This window comes from Podarcis raffonei, chromosome 4 (genome assembly GCF_027172205.1).
Source record: "Podarcis raffonei isolate rPodRaf1 chromosome 4, rPodRaf1.pri, whole genome shotgun sequence".
Classification (NCBI taxonomy): domain Eukaryota; kingdom Metazoa; phylum Chordata; class Lepidosauria; order Squamata; family Lacertidae; genus Podarcis; species Podarcis raffonei.
In genome coordinates this window covers 34,492,408-34,506,920 of record NC_070605.1, presented here as the reverse complement: position 1 = coordinate 34,506,920, position 14,513 = coordinate 34,492,408, and the positions used below count along the sequence as shown (strand labels likewise).

General features: G+C 43.0%; 1 protein-coding gene across 3 annotated transcripts; it reads left to right on the top strand.

Annotated features, from left to right (window-relative positions):
* Positions 1–223: 223 nt before the first annotated feature.
* SLC35A5 (solute carrier family 35 member A5) lies at positions 224–10,140 on the top strand. 3 transcript variants are annotated; one of them, XM_053386130.1, is made up of 7 exons: positions 224–382; positions 1,659–1,811; positions 2,426–2,524; positions 3,660–3,793; positions 4,982–5,049; positions 6,165–6,954; positions 9,690–10,140. In XM_053386130.1, the coding sequence occupies exons 2-7, from the start codon at positions 1,682–1,684 to the stop codon at positions 9,756–9,758; spliced, it is 1,290 nt and encodes a 429-aa protein (XP_053242105.1). In that variant the 5' UTR covers positions 224–382; positions 1,659–1,681; the 3' UTR covers positions 9,759–10,140. The 3 variants fall into 3 exon arrangements, with proteins under 3 accessions (XP_053242105.1, XP_053242104.1, XP_053242106.1); XM_053386129.1 differs by having other exon boundaries at positions 225–373; XM_053386131.1 differs by lacking the exon at positions 224–382 and adding an exon at positions 482–686.
* Positions 10,141–14,513: the final 4,373 nt, after the last annotated feature.

Sequence of the window (14,513 nt, the reverse complement as noted above, 5' to 3'; positions counted from 1 at the left end):
CCAATACATACAGCAGCTTTGGTGTGTTTTAAAACCCACAGTGGGGCGATACCTTTATTAGGAGGAATAGATAATATCGCTCCCCCCCCACAAAAAAACGGTATTGCCCAATTCCGTCCCCCTCAATACGGTTACTTTTTGTATGTGCTACTCTACACTTTTCCTATCTCTATGAATATTACCGTAGCTCTATGGCACCGCCTGCCTCTCCGATGTCGCTCGTGTCATGTGATCGAGCAGGAAGTGGCGGCGGCTGAGCGCTCTGTGCGCGTGCGTGAGGGGCGAGCGGCCAGAGGCTGGGGCCGGCGAGGAAAGGGATGTATGAAGAGAAAAGCAACAGCTGTCAGACAACGACACCTCTGGGAGGCTGAAGGTGCGAGAGGTGGGCTAGGAAGGCCCAGGGTCCTGAGTTCAAATTTCACCGCAGCTGCAGGATAATAGTAATAATAATAGTAATTATTATTATTATTTTGTTATTATTATTATTATTATTTTGTTATTATTTATACCCGGCCGATCTGGCTGGGTTGCCCCAGCCACTCTGGGAGGCTTCCAACACATATAAAAACATAATAATCATTCGGGGAAGGGAAGCTGTGATTTCCTGTAGCCTCAAGGTGCCTGTTGAGGCTGCCGGCTTGTCTTCTGTGTCTTTAGCAGCAGCTACATATACAGAAATGTAACAGGTGAAGATTTTCCTCAATTGAAGATAAAGCTATGCCAGAAACTATGTGTTGGGCTGTTTATAAAGGGCCTACCCAACAAACTCTTTGCAATAAGTTGATAATAATACCAATCCATGTTAGAAGGTTGTACGGATAACGGAGATAGGGTATCTAAAGTTCTTTCAACACTTGACCTGTGCTATATAAAGGATAATTACTTTTTATTCTATTACACATACCTGCACAAGATCGGCCAATTTGTTCATTTCAGTCAGTTCATGAAACAATCGGCCAATGTTGCAGTTTTGATTTCAGCTAGTTTTCAGGAGGAAACACACAACTGTGTGCAAGAGGGAGAAATGGAGAACAATAGTGTGAATTTGGAGGACGTGGAGTTATATCTGTTAAAATAATGTGTCGAGTTTCCCTTTCTTCCTATGCAAAATGCAATTGTTTGGAGTATAACTTAGTCCCCTAGACCTTACTTGGCAGGTATTATCAAATAATGTTCTTTAGGATCCCTATCCATTCAACCCCTGGCTGTCAGCAGTAGGGCTTCATGCAGCGGCATAGCTGATGCCACTTCCAGAGCCCTGCCACTCTTGCTAGCCAGGGCAGAAGGTGGGAGGAGCAAAGAAAAATACCCTTTTGCTACACCAGCTCCTATGTTTTGATTGTCCGATTTTTTTTATTTGCAAATGATTTACAAATGCTTAGGTGGGCTGTTGTGTGTGTCTGTGTTGTTGATTTTGTTCATCACTTATGAAAATTTTGTTCATCACTTTTGAAATTGGAATAGCAATGCAAGAAGATTAGATTAGGGCTTCCAGAATATTGTTCAAGCATGTGCGGAAAAAACACAATTTCATGCAGGTTACGTAAAGCAAAGCACTAATAGCCTATTGGGTGCTGTCATGTTTACTAGTAATAAAACATATGCTGCTGTTTTTCTGAAAGGATCTACTTGATAAGTTTTTGCTTTGCTGTTCAAAGGGCACTGACGACAAGGCAGTGGAATGGAGTCCAGGTGCTGTAGTCAGCCTGCTCGGTGGGCCAAGCCAGCCATGTATACATTCCTTCTAGGAGGTACCTTTGTTACCTTGGGATCAAGTCGTATCCTTCTAATGAAATACTCTGCCAATGAAGGTATGCTAGAATATTTAATTCTATATGGATCACAACATGATTGATCAGCATGCTATCTGTCTTCATCCTCTCTACTAGCATGAGGCTACAATATTTTCAGGGAATGTAAATAGTCCTGATTTTTTAATCAGAATTACATGGCAATCTGTTTTCTTTCTTCAAAGCCATGAAGACCAGTTGTAATAAGCCCTCTGTGTAGTCAGATAACTTTTCTGTGACATCAAGCAGAACTACCAGCATTTCTTTTATGTCACTTGATATATTTACCTGCTCCATGTGAGGAAAAAGGTAAAAGAGCATGAAATGCATGATAATAGTGATTTGGGGGAGGCAGGGCAAAGTGTAGAATACAGAAGCCTTACCCCTTGAACCTCAAAGCCCTTTTTTAAATGTACCAAGCTTCCTAACAGCAACAGCATGAATATTTTCATGCATTCTTCGCAGCTGTATGGCCTGAAAACTTGGTTGTTGCATAAAAATGAAGGCAGCAGTTGCTGGCGTTCCAAATCCTACATCTGTGTTGAAGATACATGCGCACACAGGCCACCGGTTGCTGGTTTTTTCTTCTTCGGTGTAGATATTTGTAACGTACTGTATACCCTCTGTTTTCTCAGATAACCAGTATGATTATCTTCCTGCAACTGTGAATGTGTGCTCGGAATTAGTTAAGCTGGTGCTCTGTCTGGTAATGGCACTCTGGGTCACCAGGAAAGGTAAGCTGTTAAGGTCGGGTTCTTACACGATATTTAGCTACAAGAATGTCCTCCCTAGTTGCTTGCTATGTATCAGTGGAATTTAGGCAGCTATAAGATGAATCTATCTTGTATTGTCTGTACTCACAAAATATGGGATCTGTGAGGATGCAGTGTTGCTCTGCTGAAAAGTACTGTTTTGGGAAGTGCTCCAGCTCAGTGGTGTGGGATGCATGCATGCAGATGGTTCTGTGTTCAGTCCCTGGCATCTCCAGGTAGGACTGGGAATGCCTGCTGTATAAAACCATGGAGTGGCATAGCTAGTCAGTGTGAACAATAATGAGCTTGATGAACCAATGGTTTGACTTTGTATAAGGCAGCCCTCTTGCCATTAGTAGTTAGTCACATGCTGCCTTTGAACTTAGGAGTTCTATAAAGCCATTGATAAACCTATTCTTCATGAATTTTACTAATTCCCCTTGAAAGCTGTGTAGCATTCAAAGCTATTTCTTGCCTTGTGGGCCGAATTCATGTTTCATCACATGATAAAAGTGCATACATCGTGACTTTTCATGTGGAGTCATTTTGGACTGGAGGTTTGTTTGAAATAGTTCTTTGAAAAACTTGAAGATTGCCACAACAGAGAGAACACTTGCAAAGTAGCCTTTTCCCTGAGGCACGCTATTTCACACAAATGCTGAATATATGTGGTAAAGTTGCCATTTAAATGCCTTTAACACATTGGGAAATCAATCTTAGCAAGAAGATCAAGAACCCAGTGACTGGAGATTGGATTTCAAAGAACATGACTGCAAGCATTTAGTCAAAACATCTTTTCAGGATCGCATGGTATAGTTTCATATTTGAGCCTGTCCAGGATATTCCCAAACTGTGAATTTATTTATTCAAGGATTGTGCCTCTTTAAACCTAAGAGTAAGGGCAAAAGCTGGAGTGGGGGGCTTGTTCCCCTCCAGACATTGTCAGACTCCAGCTCCCATTAGCCTGAGCCAGCATGGCCAATGGTAAGGGATGATGGGACTTGTAGTCCAGCAAAGTTTGGTGGGCTGCGGGTTAGCCACCCTTGTGTGGATATGAAGCAAATTAAGAGTGTTTAACTGATTTCCCCCCTTTCTTCCCTATTTACTCCTTTTTTAGGAGGTTATTCTCATAGTGGATTTGGCTGCAGCTCATGGAGGCAATTGAATAGCTACGTTAAGTGGTCAATTCCTGCCTTCCTCTATTTTCTGGATAACCTGATTGTCTTCTATGTCTTGTCCTATCTCCAACCAGTAAGTAAGAGTTTAGAAATTCAATGTGCACTTTATGCTCAAGGTTTTTGTAAACAGAGAATGTGTCCCATACCATACTTACTATTAACTTGTACCAAGTTATGGTCAAGTCAGCAAGACCGCAGGGAACCTCTTTTTTCACTTTTTAACCTGTTGAGATGAACTAACAATATCTCAGTAGCTGAACTGGATGCTTAGGGTAGGCTCTGCCAGAGCTACAGTACAGGAGGGGATGGATTAATCTTAAGGGAATTGACACCAGTCTTATCTGGAGTATTGTGGCCAGTTATGACCCAGCGCTACAGGGCAGGTTCAGAGGGTATGTATAGCCTAGGTTTGTTTTGTTTTTAAATGGGGACAGTAGCATGTCTTTCAAAACTACAAGTTCAAGGATGGGCTATCTTCCCCACTTAATTGAGCCATGGTGGAAAAAATCCATATGATATTAGTCATAAGGAAAAGAGCAGTGTTCTAGAAAGGTAAGAAAGAAGACTGGTTCAAACATAACAGTGGTTTATTGGGTTGGAAATAAGCATCATGCTAACACATTTCCCCCCCAAAACTTGGATCTCCAGCTGTTGTTGGACTACAACTTTCATCATCCCTAGCTAGCAGGAACAGTGGTCAAGGAAGATGGGAGTTGTAGTCCAACAATAGCTAGAGACCCAAGTTTGAGAAACACTGTGCTAACCCCTTCTAAAGAGCCACACTTGTACCGTGTAAACCACTTGGAGAGCTTACTGTTGAAAGCACTCTATAAATATTCAAAATAAAACAACATGAAACCATAGTTTTCAGTCTCAGATGTAAGAGGAAATTATGGTTTCAAATAACCATGATGCAAGAAGATAGTGAAAGGAGGTGGGGAAGCACATAGGCACAAACATCTTATGTTATGCCTTTTTTGTCAATTGTCTAATCTTTTAACATTATAAACCGCCCTGGGGTCATAAGACAAAGAGCAGGATAAAAAGTTTTTCAGAACAAGTTCTCAGCTGTTCTTAAGTCAGGTGAGAAGGTTTTTAGGCGTTCTTTTTGCCGTTGCAAGTTATGTTTGGACTAAGAAGCCTCAGCTATGATATCAAGATTAGTGCTGACCTTCCTGATAAAAGGGCATTACAGACTGATTATCCCATTGCTAGGTTGCATTTGGCATGTAACTTTGCTCCTCAATTTCTTTTTCTCTAGGCCATGGCTGTGCTTTTCTCAAATTTTGTCATTATAACAACTGCTCTCCTGTTCAGAATTGTGCTGAAGTAAGTAGCATGTTTTCATTAGTCAATATTTTTCTTTCTTTCTAGTGTTCGTATTAGAATTCACCAAGATCTCTTTAAATCAGTTATAAACAAGAATATAAAGGTGTTTGAAATTTAAAGCAAGCCAAAATAAATTCAGATATGTATTAAGTCTTTATGTGTTAATGAGCATGCTATTGACGCTGACTGAGCTTGGTTCTTTTTCTTTGTTGGTTGTTCATAACGAAACACACGTGCTTTGGTCGTAATGAATGAGACAGAATTTCATTTGAGTAAACTTGCTTAGGACTGGACTTTCAATAAGCCTATGCAGCAGGTACAAATTCCGTCACCAACATTACAGATTAATTTGAAGCCAAGCACCGATAAGCCTCCTGTCCTATGTATTTAGTTTCCTTCAGGATTTCTGTAAGAGCTAGTCCTCAGTGTTTCAGATGGGCCTTGTGCATTTAGCGTCCCCAAAATGATGGCTTTAGTAGTCTTGTCATGATATTCTAGCTGAGCCATATTCTACATAGGGATGGATTCTCTGATATCCTTATGTCCACCTTCAACAGTTTCAACAAATATAAAATAATTCAATCTTTATACAGTGGTACCTGTATAATAGGTTACATAAGCTTCAGGTTACATACGCTTCAGGTTACAGACTCCGCTAACCTAGAAATAGTACCTCGGGTTAAGAACTTTGCTTCAGGATGAGAACAGAAATCGTGCTCTGGCGGCACGGCGGCAGCAGGAAACCCCATTAGCTAAAGTGGTGCTTCAGGTTAAGAACAGTTTCAGGTTAAGAATGGACCTCTGGAACGAATTAAGTACTTAACCCGAGGTACCACTGTATTAGGTGAGAGAGATGGATGTTCTAAACTGCTGATTGAAATCCTGGTCCTTGAGTACAGCATACCTGCAGTTTTCTGTCTCCTGGTTTATGTGTTGTAGCACTGAAAATGTTACTTTTGGGGAGCTGAGAAGAGATTGTGTCTGTGCAGCTACCTCGGCAAAGAAGACGGGCAGCATATTTCTACCCACGACTTGTGCTGTTTGGGATTGACTTGCTGGATGGCTTCGCACCTGTCCGTGCACACTGAGAGTCTTCTTTTTTTGTCTACACACAGGCGGCAACTCTCCTGGGTGCAATGGGCGTCCCTGCTGATTTTGTTCCTGTCTATTGTTGCCCTGACGGCCGGGACAGGAAGCCACAAGCATAGCTTGGCCATGCATGGGTTCCATCACGACATCTATTTCAGCCACTCTAACAGCTGCCTGCAGTATGCTAGCCTGGAGGAAGAGTGCTCAGGAAGAGAGAACTGCACGAGAACATGGCTTTTCCCCAGCTTAAGCTGGAACATCACTGCTGCCACTGGAGCCCTGAGAACCATTCCCCTTGGGCTAGGACACCTGCTCATACTGGTGCAGTGCTTCATCTCCGCCCTGGCGAACATCTACAATGAAAAGATATTGAAAGAAGGAGGCCAGTTCAGTGAAAACATCTTTGTACAGAACACCAAGCTGTACCTCTTCGGAGCCATGTTCAACGCCCTGATTCTGAGCTTGCGCCCCGAAAACAGGCGCCGGATAGAACATTGTGGGTTCTTCTATGGGCACAATGCGTTCTCTGTCGCCCTTATTTTCGTCACTGCCTTCCTGGGGCTCTCTGTGGCTTTCATCTTGAAATTCCGAGACAACATGTTTCACGTCCTGTCTGCACAGGTCACCACCGTGATCATCACCACGGTGTCTGTCTTTGTTTTTGACTTCAAGCCTTCCCTGGAGTTCTTCCTGCAAGCTCCTGTGGTGCTCTTGTCCATATTCATCTACCATTCCAGCAGCCCTCGATGCGTGGAATACACCGCTCAGTGGGAGAGGGGCAAAGTCGGTGGAGGGCCCTGGGAGCGCTCCAATGGGGTAAGGCTTGGGAAGGGGTTTGTTTTGAGTCCATTGCGTGGGTTGGCTCACGCCATCCCACCACCACTGCAGTTGCTTTGACGTAAGAGTTTGGATTTGATATCCCGCTTTATCACTACCCTAAGGAGTCTCAAAGCGGCTAACATTCTCCTTTCCCTTCCTCCCCCACAACAAACACTCTGTGAGGTGAGTGGGGCTGAGAGACTTCAAAGAAGTGTGACTGGCCCAAGGTCACCCAGCAGCTGCATGTGGAGGAGCGGAGATGCGAACCCGGTTCACCAGATTACGAGTCTTGCTCTTAACCACTACACCACACTGGCTCTCAGAGGTTTAGGCTTTAGTGGTTTAGCTGCAGGTCTACCCCTTTGCAAATGAGTGGCTCTGCTTCACTTGCTTGCGGTGCTGCAAACTCATGCTTTTGTGAGGCACCTGATGTCATTGTAGACATTTCCCAGCCGCCCAAGAATGTTGGCTTGGTGTCATTGTAATAGACATCTGTAGAGCTGAGAAATGACAAAATGTGCTGGCAGCAAGCCGGCAACCTGACCCCAAAGTTAACTGCACTTACGACTATTGATTTCAGTGGGCTTAATGCTGTGTTGAATTATAGCCGCTTCTTTGTGCAAGTGGGCACCAGAGGGCGCTGTTGACAGTTAAAGCTGCTCTTGGGTAACATTTGTGCACACTTGAATGAATGCTTTATAGTGATAACTTGGAAGACCTATAGGAAGAGGGAGATTTCACATCTGCATCTATGATCTTGGATTTCTGCTGGGTTAAGTTCGCAGATGCAGCTCCCCAAAACATGTGCAGGTGATTAAATGTTTCCATTAACAAATCATTTCATGACTGTCAAGTCAGAGCTTGCCCTGCTCCTGCTAGATGCATCTGTGTGGTACCTTTGCAGAATAATATGGAATACAGTTAAATTTTATTGTCCTGTTGCTGAAATCAAATTCTGCATATATCAGTGCATGTTAAACTCATCAGCAGTAGCCTATAAAAATATTATTAAATTGATACAAAAAGAGAGGAGTAAACAGTCTTACCTGTTAATACATACCAGAGCAAAAGTTTCAGCAGAGATCTAAGATAGGCGTAGTAGGACATATGGAAAATATGTAGGATCTGTGCTCCAGGGTGCACTCAGATGTATTTCCCACTGTATTTATTGAGGTAAGCATGCATAGAATTGCAGCCTTAGCATCCAAAAGAGAATTAAAACCCTGCTGCTCGGTTTTATCACTTTCACTTGATTGTTTCAAAGTAACCATTTGTTACAACTGACCTTGCATGATCTTCACTCCGATTATTTGCTCAGGATGGCAGTAAAGTTTTGCTATGCAACCTTCACAGGCAGCTGCTTGAGCTGCCACCTGCTGCCTGTTTCCACTCAGCCTTCCTGCTTGCAGTTCAGCTCCTAATTCTTAATAAATGGCTTGTAACAACAAATATTTATAGACCTTTTAGGCTCATAAAGTGTTCTTAATTCATAGGCATCCATATAAACTCAGAGCCAGCACCACATATTTGGATGACTAGGCACCTGGACTTCTTTGTGTCCTATTCTGGTATTTATTTGTTTCAGCATTGGATCTGATTCATCCTAGGGGGATTAACTTTAACTGCGATGAATGGGTAGTTCAGAAAATGATTTTATAGTGAATTGGGAAAGAACATGCTTCGAATGAGACACACTGAAGCATGCTTTGGCACTAGCAAAGGGCCTTTACGCCATATAATGCGAACAGGTGAAGGTGGGGGACACTGATCAGCCCAAGAGCTACAGTCTGTCCTGGGCAACCTTCTGAAGGACCCATACCTGGGGTGGGCATGGCCAGAGGCACCAAGTGGATGGAGCAACAGGTGTGGCTCTTGCCTTTTTACAGTAGGCTATGCAGGTGGCACTGTGGGTTAAACCACAGAGCCTAGGACTTGCCAATCAGAAGGTCAGCAGTTCGAATCCCCGCGATGGGATGAGCTCCCGTTACTCGGTCCCTGCTCCTGCCAACCTAGCAGTTCGGAAGCATGTCAAAGTGCATGTAGATAAATAGGTACCGCTCCGGCAGGAAGGTAAACAGCGTTTCCGTGTGCTGCTCTGATTCGCCAGAAGCCAATAAAGCGAAATGAGCGCCTCAACCCCTGAGTCAGCCACGACTGGATCTAATGGTCAGGGGTCCCTTTACCTTTACCTTTACAATCAATCCATGCAAAAGGCAGGGGTTTCTAGACCCACATATTTCCTTCCAGACAAACAAGGCATTATCGCAGCTCAAGGGCACATTCCAGCCAGGCAAAAGCACTCAAGGAGAGTGCAGAGCCAGGCCAGCAAGAAGTGTGGCATGGGGAGGAATGTGACCTGGAGAGAGTCCCAAAGAGGCCTTGAAGGACAGCATTTGGCCCTCAGGCCCCAGGTTCTCCAGCCTCAACACAGATACATATGAATTATCCTATAAAACCAGTCTGCTACCTCTGGAGTTCTCTCTCTTTGCCCCAGTCACATGCCCCTGATTCCTGGCCGTAAAAATCCCCAGCTGAAATGAAAACATCTTGCAGCAGTTCCAAAATATACCCAGGTCAAGTGAAGCCCATGATTGTGGGTCCTGTTACAAGAATATTGCTGTCACTTCACAAAGCTGAAATATTTAGTGCTTGCTTCTTGTTTATTATCAGTTGAAAATGTTAACCAAGCATAGACTAATGTTGCCTTTTCGCTCTCTTTCCCCTTTCTGTAGGATGGAGAAGAACTCGAGAGACTTACGAAGCAAGACAGTGACCATGATTCGGAAGAAGAGGCCTTATAGCCTGGCTTTGGATTTTTGAAGTACAGACATTCTTATTTAAGAAAATGAAGTTTTACCCTGGGAGGTGGGGGGAGGTTCGGACCGTGACCAACAGGTGGAAGTTTCTTTTTTCTTGTCGCTAAGGTGGGATTTTAATTTGTGTTTTCATAAAGCTGTGCAAGGTTAACTACTATTAACTACTGTGAAGGGGTCTTGACGAGGAAAGGGACCTATTCATAAAGGATGATAATGCTATCCATAGCTCTTAATGAGGACTCCAGGATCAAACACAGGTGCCTCTGAATACCTGTTGTTGGGGATTAGCAGTCTTCATGTCCTTCTCATGGGCTTCTCATAGTCATCAGGTTGGCCATGGTGCGTAGTGGGATGCTGTGCTTTTGGTCTGCTCTTATGTACTTGACTTCTGTAGTTCATGAGAGTGAAGAATTCCTGCAGAAAGAGAGCGGTCAGCAATGGTTGCTAGTTCAGACTGCTTTGGATGAAGAGACGTAGAACTGGAAGCATCACTTGGAACTTTCTCACTTGGTTCTTTCACATGACTGTAAGAAAGCATTAATGCTACTGAAGTTAACCGAGGTACCTTGGTTCAGAGCAAATGTAAATGAAGAATCAATAGATGAAGCCATGGTGGCTGTTCATCTTACAGTATTCTGGAGATAAGAACTGTCAAACTATTCACAATTGTATGCCACAAACATCTAAGGATTTACTCATATTTCAGGGGTACTCGAAACAGTGTCAAATGTGTCTTTACCACCATTTGTGTATGCTGTTGCCACTCATGGTTCCTGACACACATTTCTGTGATTTGCACAGTTGAAGAAGTGCATTTGTCAGACGCACAACTATGCTTTTAGATGTATATTTAAACTGTTTTACAGGAGCAGCTTTAAAGTATTGGGCCGTCCTCAGTGCTAGTCCTACCCAGAGTAGACCCACTGAAATTACTGGACATAAACTAGTCATAGTCATTAATTCCAGTAGTTCTTCTCTTGGATAGCAGTAGCATTGGATGCCACTGGTACTGTGTGAAGTGGAGCTCAGTGGTGGATGCAGTTGCAATATAGTAATCCAAAGCTTACATATTGAAGAACACTATATACCCTCCTGGTGTTTATGGTGCTATGTCTTACACATGAATATTTGGTATCCTTATACTTGAGCCTGAAAGTTGTTGTTGGGATATCTAATGCTGCTTCTAAAGCAAAGGTGGGAATGTTGTTGGGACTCCCAGCTCCCATCTGTTCTACCCAAAATTGCCAGTGGTAAAGTAATGGTAGAGTTGAAGTCCAGCAACATTTGGAGGTTCCCCACCCACACCGTGTGGGCTCACAATGATTTTCTCCCCTCCTTGTCACAAATCAAAATTGTCATCCCGCTGATGGATCCTTAGAACCCAATGCGCTTGTTCACATTTTCAAATGTGATAAGTACTGAATTAGGAGCACAGGATATGCACAAGTTCCTTTCATCTGTGTGCAGCCCTTTTACACGAGCTGTGAAACAAACCAGGAAGCTGCACTTAATCATCGCTTCCCATGACGATTCCATCTCCCTGACTATCGTTAACAGCTTCCAAATCAGCCAGGATTCAAAAGCCAACTTTAAACTATGGTTTCATATCCTGTCTTCTTTAGAAGTCACTAACCATATTTTCCTAGTTTGAATGTATCCGGAAGATGATATATTAACTGAAACTTCCTGGTTTGTTTCACAGCTCGTGTAAAAGGGCTGCGCACAGATGAAAGGAACTTGTGGCTATACTGGCCTATTCTTGCCACCTGAAATGGCAAGCTGCAGTGCCTCTCCATATTTGATTTTGGCGTAAGTGCCCACTCTGCCTTTTGTCCCTTAGTTGTCTCTTGTCCTCTTTAATGCCTGTCTCTGTGTAAAATACAACTTTTCTATGTACTACAACTGTGTAAAAGTGCAGCACAGGGACAAAAATCTGAGGGATAAAATAAAAAGTAACAAAGAACAATGTTATGAATATAGGCTTAGAACTTTTAACGATGCCTGCAACCCTTTTGTTAAGTATGATTCAAGGAAATGCATGTTTTGTAATTTAACTAGGGTTCATTCAGGGATGAGACTATGTATAAAGGAAATAGTATGAACAGAAATGGGGCGAGGAGGTCGGGTGTTTCTGATTTCTTTTCTCTCATATTTTTTTCTTGGGGGGGGGGCTACAATATAATTTGAAAATCTTGGTAATACTTGAACTGTCACAGCTTCAGTTTTACACTTCCAGCCCAAGTCCCTATTTGCCAAAAAACAAAGAAACCCAGCAACAAAGCAGTGGGATGGGAAGAAATACAGGCCCCTATCTTGCAGAAGTAGATAAATACTCCAGGAAGTGGTGATCTGATCATATAAGCAGCTTCTTCTTATTGCACAGATAACAACTCATTTTTGTGTCTGTTGATGGAAAGGTGCAGCTTCTGTGGGTTTCTCAAGACTGTTTTATGACACTCCTAGAACTCAAAAGTATATTGGAACAAGTCTAAATGAAGCATTCCTTTGAACCTGGCTTTTTTATTTGAACAGAGTTTGAAATAAGGAGCTAATTGCTCCTAAGAGCAGCTTTGGAGCAGGTGTGGTTTTGATTGTGCTTTAGCTCCTCATTTGCATTTGTGATAGCCTTGCTGGTAAGACATCTGTTCCGTTGTTTGCTAGTGTAACAGAACAGGAGCTTCCTGGTGCACACTCTTTTGTTGTTGCTATTCAAGTGCATTCATTAAGGAACTCTGCCTGATTCTCTTATAGTGCCTGGTGTTAACCAAAATGTGGGACCTCTTTGTGGTGTTTTCATTGTTTTACAGTACACACGGCGAAATAAACTACAACGTAAATGGTTTTGGATTTTTGTGTGTTTGTGGGACGTGGGTGGTGCTGTGGTCTAAACCACAGAACCTAGGGCTTGCCGATCAGAAGGTCAGTGGTTCGATTCCCCGCAACGGAGCGGGAAGGCAAACGGCATTTCCATGCGCTTCTTTGGTTCGCCAGAAGTGGCTTAGTCGTGCTGGTATGCCGGCTCCCTCGGCCAGTAAAGCGAGATGAGCGCCGCAACCCCAGAGTCATCAGTGACCAGACCTAACAGTCAGGGGTCCCTTTACATTTACCTTTAAGGCTAGAAAATGCATGAGGAAAGAAGACGTTTATGGATGATAAAGTAGAAATCCAAAGCTTATTTTTTACAAAGTGGCAATAACACGAATGGGTATATATGCTGCCAGTAACTGCATGTGAATACAGACTGTTCTGTTAATGGAGTTGCTCAAATTGCTCCACATGCATGCAACTCACAAGTTGGGTATCCACTTTATCCCAGGTATTATTAATACCTTGGATACGCTGGAGTCTCCTGGGGCAAAAGAGGAGTAAAGCCTGTGGTGACTTGCCCAAGCAAATAATGCCCTTGGTTGTCCCTTTATTTCAATCCAGGACACAGCCCAAAGAAAGCCAAAATACTGAAAAACAGCTTAACCTGTAGACCAACCCACATTTTATAACAGTCCCCTGTTAGCCAAGGATCATACAATACAGGGAGAACAAACATTTCTCTAAGAATACTAATATAGGACCAGAGGTTTCATGGTAACCTTTCCTGTGCCCAAATCTCCCCTGCAAATCCCTGCATGGCTATTGTGTTATATGTGGGGTGGGATAGAGTACTTTTGTTGCCATGATTGGAAAGAAACCAAGCTGCAGCAAAAAACTACCTAGGATAATTTTGGGGAGGTGCTGGAAGGCTTAAATTTCTCCTGCCTTTCAGTCAGTCCCCCTTCAGATGTCCCCCTGCTCCTCCATTCATATTAAATGCAGACATGTTGAGAAAGCACATTTTTGTCAGTGTAACATGTAGTTCTGCCCTAGGAGAGAGGAAACTTTGCTTTGTTTGGCTTGTGTGAAATTTGATTTTGTTAAAAATATTTCCAAATAAAGATTCCAGATGCTTATTTTCATTAATAGTACAGTGGTATCTTGGTTCTCAAACTCAGTCCGTTCAACTTCCAAAACGTTCCCAAACAAGATGCGGCTTATGATTGGCTGATTGGCCCCGGAAACAATGCCGACAGCCAAAACAGATGTCCGGCTTCCGGAAAATGTTCACAAACTGGAACAATTCTGGGTTTGCGGCATTCAGGTGCTGATTTGTATGTCAACTAAACCGTTTGGGAACCAAGGTACCACTGTAGATAGCTTGCTTTGCAAAGGAAACTCCTAGTACCAAAAAATAAAAAATAACACCCACCCAAAGAGTTAGAGCTTGAACTACTGTTGTGCAGTTTACTTTTAGTGCTTTCCACTGCATGTAATGTGCATTTTAATTGCTTGGGTCTCCTCACTTTGACCACAATTACAACTGTCCTTGCTAGCATGTTTCCAGAAAGCATTTGTGAGGCCATTAGCTTCAGATTACATTTCAGTTAAAGAAGCAAAAGGCAGAGAGATTTTTACTTAAACATTCCCAGAGAATTTCCTCCCATAAAAGGTCTGCACTTATAAATTTGCCTAACACAGCCTGAAGATCGACATTAAACAGGAGTAGTTAGACTTTCAAACCACATATTTTGGGTTGTATTCAACTAACTCATTGTGCTAGCAGAAGCCAGTACAATTTTCACTTTCCCCTCAATCTCCCTCCCAAATTTGTTGCAAAGGGTTGGGAGAATCCCCAGAAATAGCATTGGGCGGATGGGAGGAGGATCGGGGACATTGTTTCAAGCAGACATCCTTGCACTGAAAGAACAA